The 23775-nt window shown below is 49.0% G+C and overlaps 1 protein-coding gene across 2 annotated transcripts; it reads left to right on the top strand.

The window, feature by feature from the left end:
* Positions 1 to 1315: 1315 nt before the first annotated feature.
* Positions 1316 to 5891, top strand: LOC131569893 (zinc finger protein 787-like). Of its 2 annotated transcripts, XM_058822205.1 has the most exons (4): positions 1418 to 1634; positions 2877 to 2938; positions 3467 to 3550; positions 4469 to 5891. In XM_058822205.1, the coding sequence occupies exons 3-4, from the start codon at positions 3475 to 3477 to the stop codon at positions 5182 to 5184; spliced, it is 792 nt and encodes a 263-aa protein (XP_058678188.1). In that variant the 5' UTR covers positions 1418 to 1634; positions 2877 to 2938; positions 3467 to 3474; the 3' UTR covers positions 5185 to 5891. The 2 variants fall into 2 exon arrangements, with proteins under 2 accessions (XP_058678187.1, XP_058678188.1); XM_058822204.1 differs by lacking the exon at positions 2877 to 2938 and having other exon boundaries at positions 1316 to 1634.
* The last annotated feature ends 17884 nt before the right edge of the window (positions 5892 to 23775 follow it).

A 23775-nucleotide genomic window follows, 5' to 3' on the forward strand; every position in this document is an offset into this window, starting at 1 on the left:
CCTATGGGGGCAGATGGGGATAAGGACACCAAGATGGAGACACCAGGACGGAAACAGGGACATCAGGGCAAGCCTGTGGAGACATTGGGAGTTGCATGGGGATACATGAATGGGGGTGTCGGGATGGTGACACTGTGACGGGGATGGGGACCCCCGGTGGGGACAGGGATTCCAGAACCCTGGGGATGGGGTCCCCAGGATGGGAATCCTGGGATTTGGGCACATGGATCTGCTGATGACATCAATTAAATGTCTCTGAGCAGCCTTGTTCCACTATATGGATTTGGGGACACCAGCCAGGGGTGATGACATTGTCCAACTGTGAGATTTTGGGGTCACCCCCAGTGATCCCAGTATGGCCATGCAGAGCTTTTCCCATCCTTCAGGAACCAGTGCCTGGGGTGAGGGAAGGAGATGGAGACCCCATACTCTCACCCCAGCACCCCTAAACCCTTTGGGGGGCTTTGGGGGCATGGGGTGCAGGGGGAGCACCCCAAAACCCTGATCTTACTATTCCATGCTCCCAGAATCACAAAATTCTGCAAAATCTTTGGCTGTGTTGCATAATCCCAACAATTTTTAATTGGGAGGTTGGGGGGCAAAAAAAGCACCCCCAGAATATCGGGGGAGGGGCTCAGCGTTCGGAGGGCACAGGAGTCACCCCAGAACCGCAATCCTATCATGACCTGATCCCAAAATCCCTCCATGCCACTGTTGAACCCTCCAGCCTCGCTGTGTGATTCCAACCATTTTTAATTATAGGGATGACGGGGGCGGGGAGCAGAAATGCATCCCCAGGCCCTCGTGAGGGAGAATCTGGGGGGCATAGGGGCCACCCCAAAACCCCGATCCCCCCGAATCCCTCTATCTCGGGATCCCGTGATCCGTCATTGTGTAATTCCAACCAATTTCTGATTCCCGGGGGTCGGAGGGAGAGGGGCAGGAAACGCCCCGATAAAACCCTCTGAGGGATCATTCAGGGATTTGGGGGGGCGCAGGGGACGCCCCGAAGCCCCCATCCCGCCGTTCCCGGAATCCCTGGATGCCGCTGCCGAGCCCTCCGCCCTCGTTGCGTAATTCCAACCATTTTTAATTCCCGGGGGGGCAGGAAACGCGTCGCTGCCGTTACACAAAGCAGGAAGGGGGGGGAGGGAGAAGTCTGGGGGGGTTCCCTGTCCTTATTCCCCTTAAACCCACCCCGCCTCCCCCCCTTCCCCCCCCGAGATCCATCTCCCGCTTGGAAAACACCCCCCCTTTATAACAAAATAACCAAACCCCAACAATTCAGGCAATTCGCACAATTCCTCCACTCAATACCGGGCGGTTCGGGGGTGTCCCTGCTGCGACCCGCCCTTTTTTTTTTTCCCTAGAGGTTCCCCCCGCCCAAATTCCCTTTTTCCAAGGTTTCCCCCCCAGTTTTCCCAGCGTTTTTTCCCCGCTTTTTTTCCCAGCGGCGCATCCGGCGGGGAATGGGATGACGGGACCTTCCTGTTCCCGGCCCCGCGCTAGCCTCACGCCCGGGGGACGCCCCCGCCACGACCCCCCCGCACCCCGGAGCCCGACGGGACCCCCGGAGCCACCCCCGGAACCCTCCGGAACGCCCCCGGCCCCTCCCGCGCCGCGGAGCCGCCGAGGTGAGTCGGGGGGCGCGGGGGGAGGGAAACGAGCCCGTTTTTTGGGGGGAAAAGGGGACGGGAAAAAAAGGAGACACCCCCTCCAGAAAATGTGGGAGATCTCCCCAGTTTGGGATACCCCGATGTTAGATTTGAGATGGGGGAGGCGATGGCGGAGGAGCGCCGTTGGGGGGGCTGGAAATGAGGGAAAAAGGAGAGTGGGAACCCTCCCACAAAAAAAAACTGGGAGGACATCCCCCCCCGCCTCCTTCTCCATCAACTGGAGATACCCCCGGGCATGGATTTGGGATGGGGAGGCGACGGCGGAGGCATGGCAAAAGATTTGGGGCGGGGGGGATGTGGATGAACGGCGGATTTTGGGGGTGGAAAGGAGAGAGAATAGAGCGGGGAGTCCCCCCAAAAAAATGTGGGAGATCCACCCCGTCCAGCTGGGGATACCCAGGGGATAGAGCGGAACGATGGATTGGAGCCGGGGGGGTGGGGTGGTGGAAATGAGGCGCCGTTTGTAGGGCTGGAAAAGACGGGAAAAGGAGAGCGGGGAACACTCCTCCTCCCCCCCCCCCCCCAAATTCAGGAGATTCCTCTGCGATTTGGCATACACCCGGTCTTGGATTTGGGAAGGGGAAGGCGGTGGCCGGGGGCGACAATGGAAGGGGAGGGGGGTGTGTGCCGTTTTTAGATTTGGAAAAGAGGGAAAAAGGAGAGTAGGGACCTCCCACAAAAATTTGAGAGACCCCTCCTGCAGTTGTGGATAACCGCCGTCTTGGATTTGGGACAGGAGGGGAGATGGATTTGGGGCTGGGAGGAGGGATCAGGCTCTGGTTTGCGGGGGGCAGAAAGGGGGCAATGACAGTGGGGACCCCCTCAAAAAAATTTGGGAGTCTCCCCCCAAAAATTTGGGTTACCTCCATGTTGGATTTAGAGGGGGGCACTGTGGATGAACCATTTTGGAAGGAGCGAAAAGAGAGTGGGCATCCCTCAAAAAAAAAATCTGTGAGTCCCCCCCAGTATTCGATTTGGGGTGGGAGGTGAATTTTGGGGAAGGCTCCTGGGGCTCTGTTGTTCTTTTGTGCCCCCTTCGAAAAATTAAAGTGGGGGGGGAAAGCAAACTTGGGGGAACTGGGAGTAATTTGGGAGCACCCTGGGTGATTTGGGGGGTCCTGGGTGATTTTGAGGGGCACTGGGTGACCCCCCGCTTTGTCACCCCCCCCCATCTGCATCCCTCCATCCCCCTCACCCCAGATTTTAGGGGCTGAGTCCGGAGCAGCTGCGAGACCCCCCCGCCCGAGACCCTCAGAGAGCAGGTGGGAGGGGAATTGGGGAGTACAGGGTGATTTGGGGAGACACAGAGGGATTTGGGGTCACACAGAAGGATTTGGGGGGACACAAAGGGATTTTATGGGGTGAACAAGGATATTTGGGGGGGCACAGAGGGATCTGGGACCACATGGAGGAGTTTGAGATTACACTGAGGGATTTGCGGGGACATGAAGAGGTTTAGGGTGACACAGAGATTTTGGGGGGAATAGATGGATGGGGGGCAGAGAGGTTTTTGGGGAGATGAGACTTAGGGGGGTACGAGGCGATTTTGGATCTCCCTGAAGGTTTGGACAGGTAACACAGAAGGATTTTGGTGGGGTACATGGAGATTGAGGGGGGCAAAAAAGGATTTGGGGTCACACTGAGAAATTTGGGGGGCACAGCAAAAACCAAGATGCAAACAATCCTTTGGAATTGTTTTGGAATTGTGGGGGGAGGCGGTTGTGGTTTTCTGCTGCTCAGGGGGGTCCTGGGGTGTTTTGGGGTGCTCAGGGCCCCCCTTGACTCTGCAGGAGGCCCCATGGAGCAGGACGAGCCGGACGTGGTGGAGCTGCAGGACTCGGACGAGGGGGACGTGGTCCGGAGGGTCTTCATTGGTGAGGGGGGACCCCAAAAGTGGATGGGGGGGAATGAGGGGCTCCAGATAACCCAGAAAAGCAGTACAGAAAATTTTGGGGGGATCCGAATACTTTTGGGGGGGCCAAAAGGAAAATTTGGGGGGCCCCAGGCACCCCAAGAAGGGGGTGCAGGCAATTTGAGGGGCTGTAAGCAAATTTGGGGGGGCTCCAGATGCACCTAGAAGGGGGTAGAGGCATTGTGAATGGGGTTCAAGGCACTTCTGGGGGTCTACAGACATCACTGGAGAGGGGTAGAGGCATTTGAAGGGGGCTTAAAACGCTCTTGAAAGGGTTCCAGACCCCCCAAGAAGGGGTTATTGGGAATTTTGGGGGCCTTCAGGTACTTTTGGGGGGCTCCAGACACTCCAGGAGGGGGCATAGCCTCTTTTTGGGGCACAGTGAGCATTTGGGGAGGGGTTGCAGCCCCTTTCTGGGGTGCACTGGAGAGGGCCACAGCCCCTTTTTGTGCCCCCTTTTGGGTCACAACAAATATTTGGGTCAGGGATCCAGCCGATTTCTGGGATCCAGTGAACATTTGGGATGGATGTCTGGCCCCTTTTTGGCGCACAATGAATATTTGGTCAGGGGTGCAGCCCTTTTTTTGTCACAATGAACATTTGGGTCAGGGGCCCAACCCCTTTCTGGGGCTCAATAAATATTTGAGGAGAAGGCCCAGCCCCTTTTTGGGTCACAAGAAACATTTTGAGGAGGCTCCAGGCACCCTTTTAGGGCGCAATGAGCACTGGGGAGGGGGCCCAGCCCATTTTAGGAATACAGGAAACATTTTTACTGGGGTCCCAGCCCATTTTAGGGTCACAGCAAACATTTGGTTTGGAGGTCCAAATGAGACCAGTGAAAGCCCTTCTGTGCTCTCACCCCCTCCCCATGTCCCCCCAGCCGATGATGGCATCGTGAGTGACGGCGAGGCCGAGGTGCTGCCACACGAGATCATCCGCACGGTGATCCCGCACAGCCCCCTGCGCCCCCCGCCGCCCCGCGGGACCCCCGGCCCGGCCCCGGGGGGCTCCGAGGAGGGCGGGGGGCGGCGGGGCGGGGGCCGCCAGCGCCCCTTCATCTGCAACGAGTGCGGCAAGAGCTTCAGCCACTGGTCCAAGCTGCTGCGGCACCAGCGCACACACACGGGCGAGCGGCCCAGCACCTGCGGCGAGTGCGGCAAGAGCTTCTCGCAGAACTCGCACCTGGTGCAGCACCGCCGCACCCACACCGGAGAGAAGCCGTACAGGTGCGGCCACTGCGGCAAGAGCTTCTCCTGGAGCTCCAACCTCATCCAGCACCAGCGCATTCACACCGGGGAGCGCCCGTATGGCTGCGCCGAGTGCGGCAAGAGCTTCACGCAGAGCAAGAACCTCATCAAGCACCAGCGCACCCACGCCGGGTCCGGGGCAGCGCGGCCGCGGCGCTGCGCCCACCCCGCCGGTGCCCCAAGGGCTCTGAAGGGGCCTCGGCCGGGGGGCGAGGGCGAGGGGCCCGCAGGGGCCGAGGGCGGCTGCGGGCAGGAGCCACTGATCTGCGTGGAGTGCGGGGAGAGCTTCGCCCGGAGCGCCGCGCTCAGGAGGCACCGCCGGGGGCACCGCCCGCTCTTCGTGCCCTGAGGGGACAATGCGGGGACAGTGCCCGCTCTTTGTGCCCTGAGGGAACATGGGGACACTGTGGAGGGGGCACAGGGACAGTGGGGCACTGTCATTGCACTGCTGGGGGCACCACCTGCTCTTTGTGCCCTGAGGGAACATGGGGACACTGCGGAGGGGGCACAGGGACAGTGGGGCACTGTCCTTGCACTGCTGGGGGCACCGCCCACTCTTTGTGCCCTGAGGGGCACGGGGACAGTGGCACCGGGACATGGGGACACACGGATAGTTGGGGCATCATCCGCTTTTCATGCCCTGAGGGGACATCGTGGTGGGGACACAAGGACTGTTGGATAATGGTCTGGCAGTGCCTGCAGTCGGAGACCTGTGGGGACACACAGACAGTGGGCCACAGGGACTGTGCTACAGACAGGAGACATGGTGCCACCATGTGAGGAGACACAGTGAGGGTTCCATGGGCAGGATGTGGTGACAGAGCTGGGGTCACATGAGTTATGCCACAGGTAAGGGAATGTGACACCAAGCTGGGAGACTGTGGGGGGGCACCTGGACTGGAACAAGGACAGGACACAGTGACTCCAAGGAGGAGGACACACAGGACAGAGTGACACAGAGCTGATGTCCCGAAGCCTACCCCGTGCCCTGTGTCACCCTTGGTGCCCCTCGCTGTTCCGTGTCGGTACCACATCCCAGAGCTGTAAATAGGAGAAGGGACACGGGGAAGGGGGGGGGGTAGGGGGGTGGGGAAGGTGACACCGGGACCCCCCTGTGGGGTGTGGAGAGGGCATGGACAGGGCTGGTCTGTGAATAAAGTTGTGTTTTGGGGGACCTGGGTGTTGGTTTTAGGGGGTGACAAAAATGGGGGGGGACGTGGGGGGAGGGGAGAACCCTGGGAGAGAGAGTTGAAATCCCTGAGGGAGGGAGGGCAAAAAGCCCCCCGGAGGGGAGTTTGAGGGCCTCAGGGGTTTGGAGAGTCTCGGGTCAGTCTCTGCAAAGCCCAAAAGGACAAGAGAAGTGACAGAGTGAATTTGGGGGTCAAAAAAGGGGTCTCAAAACTTGGAAGGGATTGCAGGGAGGTCCCAAATTGGAAGGGTGTCAGGGGGACCCCAAAACCGAGAAGGGTGTTGGAGGGGCTGTTTCAGGAGGTGGCCGCCCACTCTGGGCATATATTTTTCTTTGACTTCTTTTGCTTTTTTGGGAATGACTTTTCTGTGGTCATCAATTTTCAACAATCTGATATATTAAACTTTCCACAAACACCCCCTTCTCTGGCCAATAAATAGTCTAAAGCCAACTTATTCTGATACCCTACAGTTTTTGTTTGGCTTAGCTGACTTGATATTAAGTCAGCTTAATATCTGGGCGGCTCCATTTGCTATCATTTCTATAACTGCTTGGAGTCTTGTAATACGACTGAATAGATAATTTGGGGTCAATACAGAGTTAAATTGCTGTGCTGGTTTTACCTTTTTGTTTATTATTTGTTTTTTTACCAAATCTTGAACCGTATCTTCAAGATTAAATTTAAAACAAATCCATCTCTCTCCCTTTGGACATTCAATTCCAAATCTATTACCACTTTTTCCTAAGTTTCTTGTAATCCAATAATTTACTCCATTTTGCTTACAGGTTCTTAATTTGGATGGGTTATAAGAGTGGCTGTTGACATAGGTGGGTGTAATAAAAGACGAACTTTGGTTTCTTTCTACGTGATGCTTTCTGTAGCATTTGTGACACGATCTTGCTGGTATCCCTAAAGGGAAAAGACAACAGATGAGTGCCAAAAGCAGGAATAACAGAGGTCCAGTATGGCTTATACTCCCACCTCCCATGCCTGTGAGGTTGCAACCCACAGCAGGTGTATTTGATCTTCTCGGTGGCGAAATACAGAGTCCAATCTGGTCTTGCCCTCTATTTCCTTGTCACTTTCTCTTAACTAATTTCCAGGCAAGTTGGTTTAGACACCCTTTAACTGTGGTCTCTTACTGTTCCTCAGGTATTTCTCATTCAAGAGGCACTAATAATTCCCATCCACAAAGCTAAGTTATTACTTTACCACTTTTTGCAATAAGAGCATGAATTTTGTGAACTACAATACTAATTATTCTCACAATTCAAGCATTTACTTATAACCCAGCTAGCATGTCCAGTATTGAAATGAATCAAATAAAGTTTACTGATGGAAATGGTAATTTCCCTTTTCCCCTGTACAATTCTCAGGCTAAGGTCAGAATACAAAAACAGTCTTGATCTTTCTGTCTGAAGTATTCCTCCCCAAAGGAGGTGTTTTATTCAGGCAGTGCTTGAAACCAGTGATATAAGCATTATCTTATTTCTTAATTCAGTGTTATTCTTTGTACATTTCTTGGATCATTTGGCTTTTTCCAAACTATTACCACTCAGTCCTCATTGGAAAGTCAGTTAGGTATTGCCTGGTTTCAATGTGATAGTCCATTCCTCAGGTTTCTTCACAAGTCCTTTGATTCTGGTGGCATGAATTCACTCTCTTTCCGTGATTCTGCTTGTTGCTTCGGCAGTACCTGGAAAGGACTTCTTAATAGCATAGTAATAAAAGAAAGATAATACTGCATTAACTTTTACCATTCGCTTTTCTTCCAGACTCTCTGGGTTTAGCTAAAAGCTTTTTCCACAGCAGCCCCTTCTTCTTCTTTCCAGCTGTGCTAATAGCTGCAGAGGCAAATCCTTCTTTTTGTGAGTTAGAGTTAGTTAAATAAGAAAACCTGGACCAATTTTAACACGAGAAGTATTACATCTATTGCTTTTTACTTTTTGGGCAGCATTTATTGTTTTAGCCTTACAAATCCAGTCTTCAGGAAAATACCCCACTTTTTAGGGCTAGGGTATTTTTAGGGTTTTTGAGGGAATTTTTAGGTTTTTTAGTGTCTTATCAGGGCATTTTAAGGATTTTGGGGGTATTTTGAGAGCTCTTTTTGGACTATTTAGGGTATATTTAGGGATTTTTAAAGGTTCTTTGTGGATTTTTATGGGGTGTTTTAGGGGTTTTATAAAAATAGGGTATTTTCAGTGTATTCTAACAGCATTCTGAGTCTACTTCTAGGTTTTCATGGCTTTTTTAGGACATGTTGAAGATTAAGGGGTTTTCAGGGAATTTTTAGGGTCTTTTCGTGGCACAACACACGGAGGCTGAGGGGCAGCTTGAGGGGCACTGTGGGGGCTTGAGGATGACAGAGGCTGGGACCTGAGGGAGAAACAGAGAGAGAGGACAGCGAGTGACACACAGAGATGCCAAGGTTGGCAGGGGCAGCTGTAGGATGACACAGAGAAGCTGGGGGCTGAGGGGCAAAGGAGAGGGGTTAAGGGTGACACACAGGAGCTGAGGGCTGGGGGGCAGAGGGATGGGTTGAGGGGTAAAGGGAGAGGCCTTGAGGGCTGGACAGTCCAGTGGAGATCAGGGGTACAGGGTACAGCTGTACCACCCCTCACCCCAGCCTAACCAGCCCCCCCTAAAAACAGCCTTTTCCCCCAACAGCAGCACAACACAGCAACCCTAAAAACGAGGCCAGACAGCAACCCTCACACAGCAGGACAATGACAGAACCCTCAGAGGACAACAGACCCGCTGCAAAAAGGTAGGGGTGACATCTGTGGGCTAGACAGCAAGAGGCAGAGTTCAGAGACTGAGCACGTCATTTTGAGTTTTTTTTTCCCCAGGATTTTTAAAGGTATTTAGGAGATTTTGGAAGGGACTTTTCTGGGACTTTTCAGGGTATTGTTGGGGCTTTTTTTTATGATTCTTTAGCATATTTTGAAGATTATGGTCAGGGTCAGAGGAAACACCCTCTGAAAAGGGTTTTAGGATTGCAGTGGAATGCTTTAGAAAGGGGCCAGCAGTGGCACAGCGGGTTGGATCCCACACTGCCAATCTGAAGGTTGTAAGTTTTAGACCCAGCTAAGTTGTTGTGGTTAGGGTTAGATGCTCTCAGCTTTGGTCCGGGAGAACTTCTGCACAGAAAAACTCACCCCCTGAGTTTCCTGATGCCAGTTTGCACTAGGAGGTGCTTGGCACTGCCCGGGCAGCCCGAGTTCTCGGTGGGGGCAGCTTTGCTCCTGGAGAAATCCTGTGCCGGCCGTCTTCCCTGTAAAACCAAACTCACCCCTGCTGCGTGTCGACGTCCGTCCACAGGAGGCACGTGGCACTGCAAGGGCAGCGAGAGTTCTTGGTGTTGGCAGCTGCGGGCTGTGAGAAATTGTTCTCTGCAGTTTTGGAGGCCAAATCGCAGTTTCAGCCATGGGCACACAGAGAGGAAAGGCTGTTAATTTCCTTCGAAAGGAAAGTCTGGCACCCCATGGTTTAAGGGGCAGAAGAAGGGCTGTGTAGGGGAAGGAGCTCCTCACAGGACCTTTCTTCACCTCCACCCCCAGTCCAAGGTCTAGCAGCGCCCCGTGTGACCAGCTGCTTTCAGAGGGTTACCCGGGCACAGCTGCACAGGGAGCTGCTAGGCCAGAGGGGCTAACAGGGGTATCCCAAGTGTCCCTCCATGAACTATGGTCAGAGCATCCAGCACGGACTAGGGAGCAGCCAGACCCACCCGGGCACAGAGCATCACTTTGGGAAAACGCCGAGGGAAGAGCCCTTTTGCCAAGGGGCAGCATCTGAGCAGGCCAGGCAGCATGTGGGGTTCCAGGAAAGGGCTTGCAACTTTCCCCTTTTACTGTGTCAGTCCCTCTCCAAAGCCCCAGACCCTCCAGAGCACTCCCAGAAAGGAGAGGAGTTATTAGGAGAAAAAGGGTTTAGAAAAAAGGGAAAATGCTTCCTTTTCCGTTATTTTTTGTGTTCAAATTGTTAGGGACTCGGATTCCCCTGCAATTGTAATGGTCTCAGTTGAAAGAATCCCTGCCTTTTCTATGCTGTTAGGGGTGTTAATTGACAGTGAGTCCCCATTCTGTATTATTCGGCAGTTTAAAAAAAAGGGGAAAATCTTGACAATGCTGCTTATGGGTTTGAATTAAGGGTAGCCACCCCCTTTTTGTTGTCCTGAGGCCCAAATTGAGGGAGAAGCCCAGCTATCCCTCCATCCTAAGGGTTTGAACTGAGGGAAAAATCCTTCTCTTTTCATCACTGGAGAGATTTAAAGTGTGGAAAGCCCCTCTTTTCCCAATACTTAAGGAGAGCAAATTAAATAGCAGAAACTATGTATTTGTCATTGCATTACCTTCAGTAGAGGTAACTGCCCCATTTCCTCTTTTTAAGGAGGTCACTTGAAGGAAGCTCTGCCTTTTTCAGCATTTTAAGCGTTTAAAACTACATTTCAGGGCACTTCTTTCTGTGCTGTAGGACCAAGTATCTCAGAGAAGGATGAGCCTGGCATGCACTTAACCCTAACACTGCCTGGGAGGCTTTTATCTTTCTTATTTTTACTTATAAGGTAGATGGCCAAAATTGGAGGTCCCAAGGAGACTTAGACTATTCATATCATTAGTATTCTTCTCCACCCAGTTTAATCACATGGGAAGTACTACTTAGTAGCCACTAAGGAATAGTTACGTAAGTTAACAGCCAATTACCCAATTTATCTAGTTATGCTGCCTAAACAGAAAGTTTTATTTCTTACCAGTTTTCTTCACTTGTGCTCCAAGTAGTTGTTGTAAAAAAGAAAGTGCTGTTATTTTTCTGAAGAGTTTTTTTCTATAAGCCCTTCACTCCCCTTGAATTCAAGTCAGAGGGGCCAAACAGCTGCAGCTGCTCTGAGGGCTTTTATACCCTGTGGGAGTTGCCACCTCCCTTTTCCCGGGTGCCATGGGAATGAGAGGCGGGCACAATCAGGGGTATATTAACCCCAGCCTTGTCTGAGGGACTTCATTCCCTCTCTGGGATGTGCTGGGGTAAGAGCTCTCCTCTCATTTCAGTGAAGAGGCTCTTTTAGCTTATCTCAGCTTCTTTTCAGCAGGTGTTTCTGGGCATCTAAAGAACTGAAGCTTTGAAGATTCTGTGAAGTAAACAGCATGGAATAGAAGGCGCATTTAGGTTCACGATTTTGGGTTTTGTGTTTAGGGGTGGTAAAGTGCATTTGTAATTTCTGGTTTAGGTATTGTTTGGATTTGTATTTTTTTTTAGAAGGAGTGCAGCTTCCAGAGATTCTGGGTTGTGTCAAGTACCATACTTTTTTCAGCAGATTCGTCATGTCACAAGAGGGATCTGCCCAGTGTCAAGGATGATGTTTGAGACAGAGGCTTCAGGTGAGTTGAGGGTTGTGATTAGGAGAGGGAGGGTGAGCAGGTATCCAGTTAGGAATTAGTGTGGGTGGGGGGAGTTTGAAGGTAGCAGGGTGGAAAAGGATGTTTATTTGAGGACCCCCCCCTAAGGCTTCTCAGAAGCCTAGCAGAGGTATTCCCATGTGCTACAGCACACAAGGTTATCTACTGCACTCATAGGAATGCTATTCAATTTTGCCTTTCTCTAACCCAGGTGCCACTCCTAATAAAGGCCACAGCCTTGTAATCAGGGTGAAGCTGGAGCCTGAAGGCACCAGGCAAACTCAGGAGAGGGCAAGTAGCTGCCTTGGTGGGATTTGGCCCACATAACTCTGGACTCATATTTTGGTTTTGGTTTTCTTCGTTGTAGCTGACCCAGAAGCTAACAGGCCACCACGAGGCCCTCCAAGGCAGACTCATTTCAGGTGCAATGTGGATCCACATCACCAATCAAACAAAAGATAAGTTGGGGGCTATAGCTTGGAGATGGGATGATGAGAGAGTAGCAGGTTGGGAGTTCTCAGGCCAGATTTAAAAATTACCAGATGGAAAAGCAATCTTCTCCAAGGGCCTCTTAGGATAGCTAAAGGGAGAGGCTTTACTTTTGATGGCAGCTTTTAGGCGGGCAGTGCAGAACAGCTCCGGTCTGTGTCACGTTGTCCGGTGTGCCGCGTTCCCTAGTGTGTCTTTGGGGTCCCTTTTCCCTTCCCCCCTCAATCCCCTCACCACAAGCATGATGTGTCGTGTTTCATGTCCCCCTGTTTGTCACGTTCTGTGTCACAGGTGTCTGCACATATTTGTGCCGGAGCTGTTCTGCCCTGCTGCGTGGCATGCTGCAGTAGGACAAGCCTGGGAAGTTGGAATTTGTAATGTGGGCTGTACTTGGGCTCTAGATGCTATTCCTAGGTTGGCATAAGGTGTTTGCAGCTTGTGAGTTGTCCTGGAGGCGTTTGACATATGTTCTAACTTTCTTTCAGGTGCAGATGCCTTGCATCCCTGGCAGAGGGTCATGGTTAGGAGTAGGAGGTGCCCGGCCTTCTTAGGAGCACTGTGAGTAGCACACTGGTGGGGTTTTGGGTGATGTGGTGCCAAGATCAGGCACTGATGTTTAGTTTTCTCTATAATACAGCTGTCTGAGAGACACCAGCGCGGTGACAGGAGGACCTTCCCAGCTGACGAGGTGGCCTTTCTTTGCACCTGAGACCAGCATCCCCTGATGTCTGAGAGATAAGTAGAGGGCCATGACCCACAGAGGGGATGAAAGCAGTGTGCTGGTTTGGGAATTACTGGGAGGGGTTTTGGAGTCCCCTTGGAGCTGGGGGTGTCCATGAAGTGGCCCCTTAGGCCCCATGAAAGCCAAGTGTCACTTTTGATCACAGTGCTGATGTGTGCAGCAGGGCAGAGCAGTCCTGGTGTGTCTCGTGTCACTTGTCTATTGTGCCTTATGTGTTGCTTGTGTATCTCATGTCTTTTTCCTTAGCCCTTTCAGGGTCCTGTCAGAAACCCTGGCATCATTGTTAGCATCTGTAATCTCTGCATTCCTTGGCCTGGCACCCAGGCCATAGATGCAATTCTGATACCTGTCTGAGCTCCCCAGTCAAAAGTTCTCTGTTTAGAGGCATCCAGTCAGTTGTCTTTTCAGGTCTTGTTCTCAGTTGTATGGACAGCTATGCCCCACCAGGATCCATTATGGTGGATTAGGACTTTGTAATAATACGAAGTTAGGTAGAGGCTTCTGATTGTAGGATTCCTAGGCATCCATCTTTGCAGTTGTTGGAAGAAATAATTCAGTTTAGCATCCTCTTCCTCCAGGGTTCTCTGAGCCTCATCAGCTCACCATCAGTTTCAGCTCGGTCATCTTCTTTTGCATTCTCTCAGTCCTTGCAGCTGTTTTCCTTGCCAAGAGATTTCTGTCTGTGTCTTGTGTCCTTTGTTTGTCACGTCTGGTCTGTCCTGTGTCACGGGTGTCTGCACATATTTGGGACGGGGCTGCTCTGCCCTGCCACATAGCCAGCTGCAATAGGAGAATCCCAGGGACTTGAAGTTTGTAATGTGGGGTGTACCTGGACTCTAGATGGGATTTGTAGATGGACATAGGATCTCTGGAGCTCTTCAGTTATCATGCAACTTTTTGACTCTTGTCCTAATTTTTTTTTCAGGTTCAGATGGCTTAAATCTGTGCCAGAGGGCCCCATCCCAGGTGAGGGGATTCCCCCAAGGAGGTAAGGCCCCATTTGTCTCTGCAGCAGAAGTGTGTATGGTGACTCTGTTACAGCTCTGTTCTTTGTCTTTCTTTTTAGGAAGTCAATCTGGATACCAGCAGCCAAGGTGAGCAGCGGAGAGAAGTAGTTGTTATTGCTCAGCTCTTAGGCATAACAGCAGATTTTTCAGCAGATTCATGGTGTCACAAGAGGGATCTGCCCAGTGTCAAGGATGACGTTTGCGACTGAGGCTTCAGGTGAGTTGAGGATTGTGACTGGGAGAGGGAGGGTGAGCAGGTATCCAGTTTAGGAGTTCTTGGGAGGGGGTTTGCAGGCAGCAGAGTGAGAAAGGGTGTTTATTGGAGGGCCCCCCCACACAAGGCTTCTCAGAAGCCAAATAGAGGCGTTCCCATGTCTTACAGCATACAAGGTCCTCCACTGCACTCAGAGGAATGCCATTTAACTTTGCCTTTCTCTAACCCAGGTGCCACCACTAATGAAGGCCACCGCCTGGGAATCGGGATGAAGCTGGAGCCTGAAGGAGCCAGGCACACTCAGGAGAGGGCAAGTAGCTGCCTTGCTGGGATTAGGCCCTCATAACTCTGAACTCACACTTTGGTTTTGGTTTTCTTTATTGTAGCTGACCAGAGGCTAACAGGTGATCATGGGGCCCTCCGAGGCAGACTCATTTCAGGTGCAACATGGATTCCCATCACCTATCATCCAAAAGATAAGTCGGGGGCCACGGCCTGGAGATGGGAGAGCAGCAGGTTGGGAATCCCTGGGACAGATTTAAAAATTGGCATGTATGTAAGCATGTCGCCTTATATTGTGTGTACTTACACTCTATGTGGACTTGCACTGTATGCATCAGCTTATATTGTGTGTACTTACACTGTACCACTTATGATCGCAGCTGCCCTGCCCTGGCACGTAGTCACAGTTAGGTAGAACAGTTATAACAACTTTACTGTTCATCTGTCTTTCGTGGGATTTTGGGTAGAAAATTTATCAGTCCAGAGTGGGGACAAGTCCTAGCTGTCAGCCACCTGTTGACCCTTCCTGTTGTCTCACAGGTCCTCGTGGCTGCTGTTTTCCCCAGGATCTGCCATTTACCTCAAGGAGCGGCAGCCAGAAGATGTGTCAAAGCACGTTCTTCAGCATCTCAGGTAAGGGCCACAGTGAGCATGTAAGTGGAAGGAGTATGTGTGAGAGCACGTGGCTGTGTCTGTCTGCTTGTCTCTGTGTGTGTGAGCGCATGCTGACTGGATTTAACCTTGTGTGTGTGACTTTTGCTTTCCAGGTTTTGCAACTCCTTGTTAAATTTAGAATAAAAAATCCCCAGCTGCCTTCCACCCTGGCTGATTTTTTTTTTTTGGTCCCGGCCAAGTAAAAACCCAGAAAAATACCACAAGATAGGCTAGAAAAGAACCAAAAAACCAAGAAAAAAAACCCAATATGGGTGAGAATACCGAGAAAAAAAACCCCCAAGATGGGCAAGAAAAAAATGTAGAAAACACCCACAGAAAACCAAGGAAAAAACCCCAGGATGGGCAAGAAGAATCCCAGAAAAACGATGCTACATGGACCAGAAAAAACCCAGGAAAAACCAGAAAAAAAAACCGGAAAAAAAAGGGAAAAATATCCCAAGATGGGCAAGGAAAAAAACCCCCCCCAAAAAAACCACAAGATGGGCAAGGAGAAGATCCACAAAAAACCCAGAAAAATCACAAAAAAACCCCCAAGAAGGGCAAGAAAAAACCCAGAAAACACCCACAGAAAACCAAGGAAAAAACCCCAAGATGGGTGAGAAAACTCCCAGGAAAAAAAACCAAGATGGACCAGAAAAAACCCTTAAAAAACCAAGGAAAAAAAAAAAAAAAAAAAAAACCGGAAAAAAACCCAAGGATAGGCAAGAATACTCCAGAAAAAACCTCAGAAAAAATCCGCAAGATGGGCAAGAAAAAACCCAGAAAAAAACCCAAAAAAACCCCCCAAGATGGGCAAGAAGAAATCTGGAACAAACACCCCAAGACTGGCAAGAAAAAACGCCAAGATGGGCAAGAAAAAACTGTCGTAAAACCGGCCGTAAAGCGCGACTGTCGTAAAAGGTGCCGTAAAGCGCGACTGTCGTAAAAGGTGCCGTAAAGCGCGACTGTCGTAAAAGGTGCCGTAAAGCGCGACTGTCGTAAAACCGGCCGTAAAGCGCGACTGTCGTAAAACCGGCCGTAAAGCGCGACTGTCGTAAAACCGGCCGTAAAGCGCGACTGTCGTAAAAGGCGCCGTAAAGCGCGACTGTCGTAAAAGGCGTCGTAAAGCGCGACTGTCGTAAAAGGTGCCGTAAAGCGCGACTGTCGTAAAAGGTGCCGTAAAGCGCGACTGTCGTAAAAGGTGCCGTAAAGCGCGACTGTCGTAAAACCGGCCGTAAAGCGCGACTGTCGTAAAACCGGCCGTAAAGCGCGACTGTCGTAAAAGGCGCCGTAAAGCGCGACTGTCGTAAAACCGGCCGTAAAGCGCGACTGTCGTAAAAGGTGCCGTAAAGCGCGACTGTCGTAAAAGGTGTAGTAAATCGCGACTGTCGTAAAAGGTGCCGTAAAGCGCGACTGTCGTAAAAGGTGCCGTAAAGCGCGACTGTCGTAAAACCGGCCGTAAAGCGCGACTGTCGTAAAAGGTGCCGTAAAGCGCGACTGTCGTAAAAGGTGCCGTAAAGCGCGACTGTCGTAAAAGGTGCCGTAAAGCGCGACTGTCGTAAAACCGGCCGTAAAGCGCGACTGTCGTAAAAGGCGCCGTAAAGCGCGACTGTCGTAAAAGGTGCCGTAAAGCGCGACTGTCGTAAAACCGGCCGTAAAGCGCGACTGTCGTAAAAGGCGCCGTAAAGCGCGACTGTCGTAAAAGGTGTCGTAAAGCGCGACTGTCGTAAAAGGTGCCGTAAAGCGCGACTGTCGTAAAAGGTGCCGTAAAGCGCGACTGTCGTAAAAGGTGCCGTAAAGCGCGACTGTCGTAAAAGGTGCCGTAAAGCGCGACTGTCGTAAAAGGTGCCGTAAAGCGCGACTGTCGTAAAACCGGCCGTAAAGCGCGACTGTCGTAAAAGGTGCCGTAAAGCGCGACTGTCGTAAAAGGTGCCGTAAAGCGCGACTGTCGTAAAACCGGCCGTAAAGCGCGACTGTCGTAAAAGGTGCCGTAAAGCGCGACTGTCGTAAAACCGGCCGTAAAGCGCGACTGTCGTAAAACCGGCCGTAAAGCGCGACTGTCGTAAAAGGTGCCGTAAAGCGCGACTGTCGTAAAAGGTGCCGTAAAGCGCGACTGTCGTAAAACCGGCCGTAAAGCGCGACTGTCGTAAAAGGTGCCGTAAAGCGCGACTGTCGTAAAAGGTGCCGTAAAGCGCGACTGTCGTAAAAGGTGCCGTAAAGCGCGACTGTCGTAAAAGGTGCCGTAAAGCGCGACTGTCGTAAAACCGGCCGTAAAGCGCGACTGTCGTAAAACCGGCCGTAAAGCGCGACTGTCGTAAAAGGTGCCGTAAAGCGCGACTGTCGTAAAAGGCGCCGTAAAGCGCGACTGTCGTAAAAGGTGCCGTAAAGCGCGACTGTCGTAAAAGGTGCCGTAAAGCGCGACTGTCGTAAAAGGCGCCGTAAAGCGCGACTGTCGTAAAAGGTGTCGTAAAGCGCGACTGTCGTAAAAGGTGCCGTAAAGCGCGACTGTCGTAAAAGGTGCCGTAAAGCGCGACTGTCGTAAAAGGTGCCGTAAAGCGCGACTGTCGTAAAACCGGCCGTAAAGCGCGACTGTCGTAAAACCGGCCGTAAAGCGCGACTGTCGTAAAAGGCGCCGTAAAGCGCGACTGTCGTAAAAGGTGCCGTAAAGCGCGACTGTCGTAAAACCGGCCGTAAAGCGAGACTGTCGTAAAAGGTGCCGTAAAGCGCGACTGTCGTAAAACCGGCCGTAAAGCGCGACTGTCGTAAAAGGTGCCGTAAAGCGCGACTGTCGTAAAAGGTGCCATAAAGCGCGACTGTCGTAAAACCGGCTGTAAAGCGCGACTGTCGTAAAAGACCCTAGGTAGGTTTTAGATACAGTTCTAGGTCTCGTTCTAGGTGCGTTCTAGGTATGTTCTAGATGTAGTTCCGTACACTGAATATGGTCTGGGTGTGGTCTAGATTACGTTATAGGTGCGTTCTAGACTGCGTTCTAGGCATGTTCTGGGCTACGTTCTAAGTTTTTCATAGAGTGCGTTCTAGATTGCGTTCTAGGTGTGTTCTAGATTGCGTTCCAGAGCGCGTTCTAGATTGCGTTCCAGATTGCGTTCCAGAGCGCGTTCTAGAGCGCGTTCTAGAGCACGTTCTAGAGCGCGTTCTAGAGCGCGTTCTAGATTGCGTTCTAGGGTGTGTTCTAGATTGCATTCTAGAGCGCGTTCTAGATTGCGTTCTAGGTGTGTTCTAGATTCCGTTCTAGGTGGGCGCTAGATTGTGTTCTAGGCACGTTCTAGACTCTAAACTGCGTTCTAGATTGCTTTGTATTATGCTCTAGATTTGCGTTCTATGTGCGTTCTAGACATGTTCTGGACTCTACGAGTCGTAGATTGTGTTCTAGGTATGTTCTGGGTTCCGTTCTAGATACAGTTCTAGGTACGTTCCAGAATGTTATGTTCCGTATATGTACTACATATGTATTAAGTATGCTTCCGGATACGGTTCTAGGTATGGCTCTATGTTATATAGAATTATGTATAATATATATTCATAATATATAATACATACAATATATAATTCTATATAATCTATATAATACTATATATAAAGTATATATTCTATTTACAAATATTAATTAGTTTCACTCCAAGTATGAATTGAATTTGGCTGCTCAGTCATGCAACAAGCCGGTCCTTCATCTGAATGGATGTGCTTGCTTGAATGCTTGCCAGTGCCTGATGGCTGGAAGGCAAATGAAACTTTCCCTCACAAAACTGTGCAGTGGTATCATGGGTTGACTGGCAAAAAATAATGTATTTTCCTATGCCCGTTTGAGTTACTGATGATTATTTTCAGATTCAGAATAGAAGCATAAATTGTCAAAGCAAAATACCAGGTGAGAATTCTCTGAGGAAGAAGGAAAAGCCAGGCGTTTTTATAATCCCTAAAAGTTTGTGTTTTGAAGAATCCAAACATAAACTTAACTCTTGAGCATTTATGTTTATACAATTCATTGTACTCACAGGAAATAACATTAGGAATTGATTACTGCTGGTATCACCCCCTTCATAGCTGTGTGGACTAAGTTGATTCCAGTCATGTACAGAACTTGTGGCATTTTACTTCTTCAATTGTAATTGTTGTCCCAACCTCAATTTGAACCTGAAATGTCACCAGACTATCCTTTTTAGGTTAAAATAGAAAATAAAATATTGGAGCCTTTTGACTTCAGTAGTCTAACTCTGCTGAGTTTTCAGGATCCATCTGTAAATTAGTTTGGCTTTCAGCTTCCACTGTCCATAACATGTTCACTGTTCATAATTTTAACTTCAGACAGGAAACTGATGTTCAGGCAAAAATGGATGGTTTAACACATAGCTCTAGATATAGCTCTAGATATAGCTCTAGATATAGCTCTAGATATATAGAATTAGATATAATATATATTAATAATATATAATATATAAAATATATAATTATATATAACAATAGATATAATGTTATCTATAAAGTATATATTCTATATAAGATATATTTCTATGAATACTATATATTTATATACATATTTTCAACTGCTTCTCAGATGAAAATGATTCAAGAACACTCCTCTTTCCAGACCAGTGACAAAATTGGATTTTCAGCAGAACAAAACACATGTGAGCTCTCAGGTGGGGAGCTCCTGAGTCCTGAGCCCCCAGCTGATTCCAGTGCTGCCTTCTGTCTAATCCCAGCCTGTGTTGGCAACCTGCCCTCCCATTTCAGCAGAAATTCAGAGAGGTGAGCTGGAATCACTGGGCACAGCACAGTGGCTGGAGCTCATCAGCCTGTTCCATACAGAAACCAGCTCTAGCAGAGTTATTCTGCTCCTGTGGTGTGCTCAGCTGGGCTGAGGTGAATCAGTCTGTTTGAATGGATTGCCTGGGAGCATCATGCAGTAATAGTCTCAAAGTGCATTGTCACCATATCCTTACCTGCTCAAGGAAAATTCCCTGGAGCTTTGAGTGCTAAGAACATGGAGTGCATGGAGGAATGGTTTCCTTCAGGCTCTCTGGTTTCCCAATATGTTTTTGGTGGCGACTGGTTCATGGAGAGGATGAGAAACAAGTATGATGTTCTATAGAAGAAGGTTTATTAGTTCTGTTGGTCTCTGACTATATTTCTGTTATTAATCTGTTTTAGTTAGTAATTGGACAGGTCACCTGTGCATAGGACTGGGAGTTGTTATAACTCCTCTAGGTGAGGCTGTAGCATGTTTCTTCAATCCTTGGCATAGAGAGGAGTCAATACCATGTTATTTAATGGAGGCTGAAGAGTGTTTGTGCTCCTAAAGTATTTGAGACAAGGAAGATCCTGTCCATAGTGATTTGATAAAGGACAGGGATCCTACCCTTTCTGTCTGTCAGTGCTGACTCACATGTGTTTGTTATTTGCACCATACCACTGCCTGTGTAGCTCTTAAGACCCCCTTAGGCATCCAGACACAGTCTGTATCTCAAACAGCCTAAAAATTCAATGATGGGATGAATTCTTTTGGAGACTATTTTTCTCTTATTAGGTTCCTATCTCAAGTGAACAAACTGCTTGATTTACAGCACTGTTGTTTGAGAGGTTCCCTTGTGTAGCTGAAGATTCGTGTAATTGCTACTTTGCAGCAAATAAAAAACATTTCTCTGGTTCAAACTGCAATTTGACTATTTCTGCTGTGTAGAGCCCATTATCAGAGCCTTGATGAGGCGCAGAACAGATTTGGATGAAAATGATGAGATTTGGATGAAATGGCCCTCCATCAGGGCAGGCTACAAAGATCCTCCTCTTTGAGGTATTGGCCCTTTTGATGCATAAAATGCATGAAAATTTGCTTGAAAAGTGCAAGTTGATGAGTAAAAGAGAATTCACAGTAATTGTAGTGAAATGAAAAAAGAAAACAAGGCAAAAGCATTGGAAAGAATATGTTTAATTGCATGTAATTACTTGATGTGGGTTTCAGTCAGGGAAAAAAGGAGAAAGGAACATGCTAAATAGCGCTGGTGTGGCAATTACTCTTTGATGATTTTCTCAAATGACTGAACTTTGTGTATTATTAAAAAAAATAAAGATACAGCAACAACAAAAACAAAAAAAAAAAAAAAAAAACCCAACCAGGAAAACCACACACACTACTTTATGTTGTAAGAACTTTGCTGTATCAGTCAAAATGCTCTACCACGTCTTTCACCTCATGATTTTTGCATGTATAGACAAAATGAACTTTGTTTCCTGGTAATGCTGTGTCAACATGCTAGGTGGGATGCAAGTTTAATAGTTTTAACTATCAGGGTGTGAGTAAAACATTGCCTGGGTTATCTGATAGCCTAAGCACTTTGAGATGGAGCTTCTCAGTTGAACAATTTTTTGACATGCCAGGTTTGCTGACAAACAAATCTGAACAAGTTGCAGTCTGGTGAAATAAAAATACAAGAGAAGCAGAAATAGAGGTCCAATAGAGGTGGGACAAGGTTCCTAGCACTAATTCAAATGGTTTTGTCTCTAAACAAGTAATCAGACTGTGGTGGTGTTTGAGGGTCCCCAGGACAAGGGAAGAAATGACATCTGATAATACCTCATCTTCCCTGAGGAGGCTTCCAGTAAGGAAAGGACAAATGCGGGAGTCTGGGGCTTCCCTTCTGGGAAATTGAAAATCGAGGAAGAAAACTAGATAGGGACAAAGAAAACTGATGCTATCCTTCTGATAACAGAACTGAAGTCATAAATGAATTTAGGACTGGTTCTCAGCATCTTTTAGGATTCTGTCAATGCACCTGTGACTGAGACTGGCAGTGATTTTCCCAGGTACAAAAGTACAACTTCATTTCAATGTGAAGGATCAGTCAAGGTCCAGCTGTATTTTGCTTGGGAAAAAATTCTGCCTGCTATATCTGCACCAGAACAGGCTTATTGGTGGAATTCTTTTCTGCAGATGTGGCAATTTTTGGGGGGGCTGTTTTTGGTCCTAATCTGGATTATTTCTTCTGGTTTTTGTGATAACTTTCACAGATAGGCAGGTAACTGGTAGTATTCTCCCAGTCTAAGTAGGTTTCTAGGAAAATGGAGTAGTAATAAAAAAGTAGGCATAGCAAGCTAAGGAAAGAAAAGACCTGTAGCCTTTTTTTTTATTTCACTGTGATGGAACACCACTCAGCTGAGTAGGGAAATATTGTCCAGTTCAGACTGTAATTGAGTAGAATCTGGCTTATTTGGGGCTGAACACAAAAGTGAGGATAAATCAAGGAATTAACAAGACCAAGAGAACAGACTCTACTTTCCAAATCCCAGAGTGCCAGTGCTGGAAAGTTTATTGTAATGGAATTTCAAGCCAGGATTTCCAGGCTCAGGAGGTTTAGTTATTTTGGATGCATTTCAGATCAGCAGTGCCTGCTTGGCATGCTGTCTGCTCCTGTTGCAGCATTTAGTTTTGTGACAGGTTCTGTGTGAGAAACAAGAATGGCCCATATCAGCACACCTTGGCAGCTTTATTTCAGCTGTAGCATTTTCAAGGAGAAGTTCCACAGCTGTTATTCCTTGTAACCCTGGGCCGGTGTCTTTGCTTGAAATGGTTGAAAAGGACGTGCAAACTGAAGGCTCTTCCCCACAGAAAGGTGTCAGCTCAGCTGCTCTCGCTCCCAACGTGTGCAGAGTTACAAACACAGAGCCCTGGGGCAGCAATGCCATCAGCTGGCAGTTCAGCAGTTATAATTTACCACAGGGGATGGAATGGTTTTTTTGTGAGGGTTATCTTAGCAAGGCGCTCACTGGGGGACCCATCTGTTTCTGCTCATGTGCTTCCAAGGGTGACGTTTGCTAGCAGGGCCAAAAACCCCCCGGGAAACTGCATGTGAGCACAGTTCTCAGGCGTAACCCATTGTAACTACATTTCCTCCTGTCTGTGATCTGCAGAACTCATCTGATAGGGAGTTTCTTTCCCAGTACTTTGGGTGAGTAGACTCACTAAATCCTGCTTCCTCTGTTTCTGCACTAGGGTTCATCCAGCACTGAGTACTGTGGGAATGTGTAAAATCAGAGGGGTTTGGGAAAGCTGCAAAAGGCAGGCCTCAGAGACAGCAGAACTGTGATCAGAGCTGAGCAGCAGCCATGAGATTGGTCAGCAGAAAAACTATTTAAACTGTGGAAAAGCAAGAACAAATAGAACAATGGTCTGTGTATTAACACTTGCCTAGAATAACTCCCTAAGCTACAGAAAGTTTATCTAGCAAGATATTAGGAAGTTCTAGGCTTAATACTGGAGCTCTGTGCATTGTGTTTAAGGCTCACAAGCAGGTATTGTATTTGAAATAAGCAAGCATTGTTTAACCAAAGGTACCTGTGCTTACAGTGGTTGGATAGAGCTACTGTCAATGTGCTTTTGCTTTGTGTGATTGGGCAAAAAACTGATAAAGTGAGTTGTGACATTGAGTTCTTGGTCTGCTGCCTGGGATGTGAGCTGGTGGCATCTTCCCATTGCCGTAACCATGGAATGAGGCTGATGCTGGAAAATCAAACGGCTCAAGGCAGTTCCCAGCAGCCCTGCCCTGTTTGTGATTTGTGCACAGACCCCTGCCAGTGTCAAGTACTTGGCACAGAGCTATGGTGAGAGGCACTGTGAAACTCCTGATCTCCTGCCTTCCTGCTTCCTCCCCATTTCCCTGATCCCTGAAAGCGTTTAGCCATGACAGCACTTCTCTTCACTTTAGCCATGACAGCACTGCACTTCATGTCCTAACAAGTGTTGGTTGCACAGAGGTAGTGCTGAAACTGTTGATGGTGCTGTTATTAGATGACCCCTGACACCAACTAACTGAGAAACTGGACACCATGAATTTCCCATTTCTCCTGAAATCACTTTCTTTCAGAAACCGCTGCACAGTCTTCCACACAACGCATTACTTAAAGGCAGAGATGAGAATTCAGGGAGTGGGGTCTGACTTCCAGCTGAGGTAATTGTG

This window comes from Ammospiza caudacuta, chromosome 31 (genome assembly GCF_027887145.1).
Source record: "Ammospiza caudacuta isolate bAmmCau1 chromosome 31, bAmmCau1.pri, whole genome shotgun sequence".
Lineage (NCBI taxonomy): Eukaryota > Metazoa > Chordata > Aves > Passeriformes > Passerellidae > Ammospiza > Ammospiza caudacuta.

Bases quoted from the DNA above. Each gene is read 5' to 3' on its own strand.
- LOC131569893 (XM_058822204.1), top strand. From the start codon at position 1,475: ATGACGGGACCTTCCTGTTCCCGGCCCCGCGCTAGCCTCACGCCCGGG. The intron at 1,635-3,466 runs GTGAGTCGGGGG...TTGACTCTGCAG, and splicing joins CGCGCCGCGGAGCCGCCGAG to GAGGCCCCATGGAGCAGGAC. The intron at 3,551-4,468 runs GTGAGGGGGGAC...ATGTCCCCCCAG, and splicing joins GGTCCGGAGGGTCTTCATTG to CCGATGATGGCATCGTGAGT.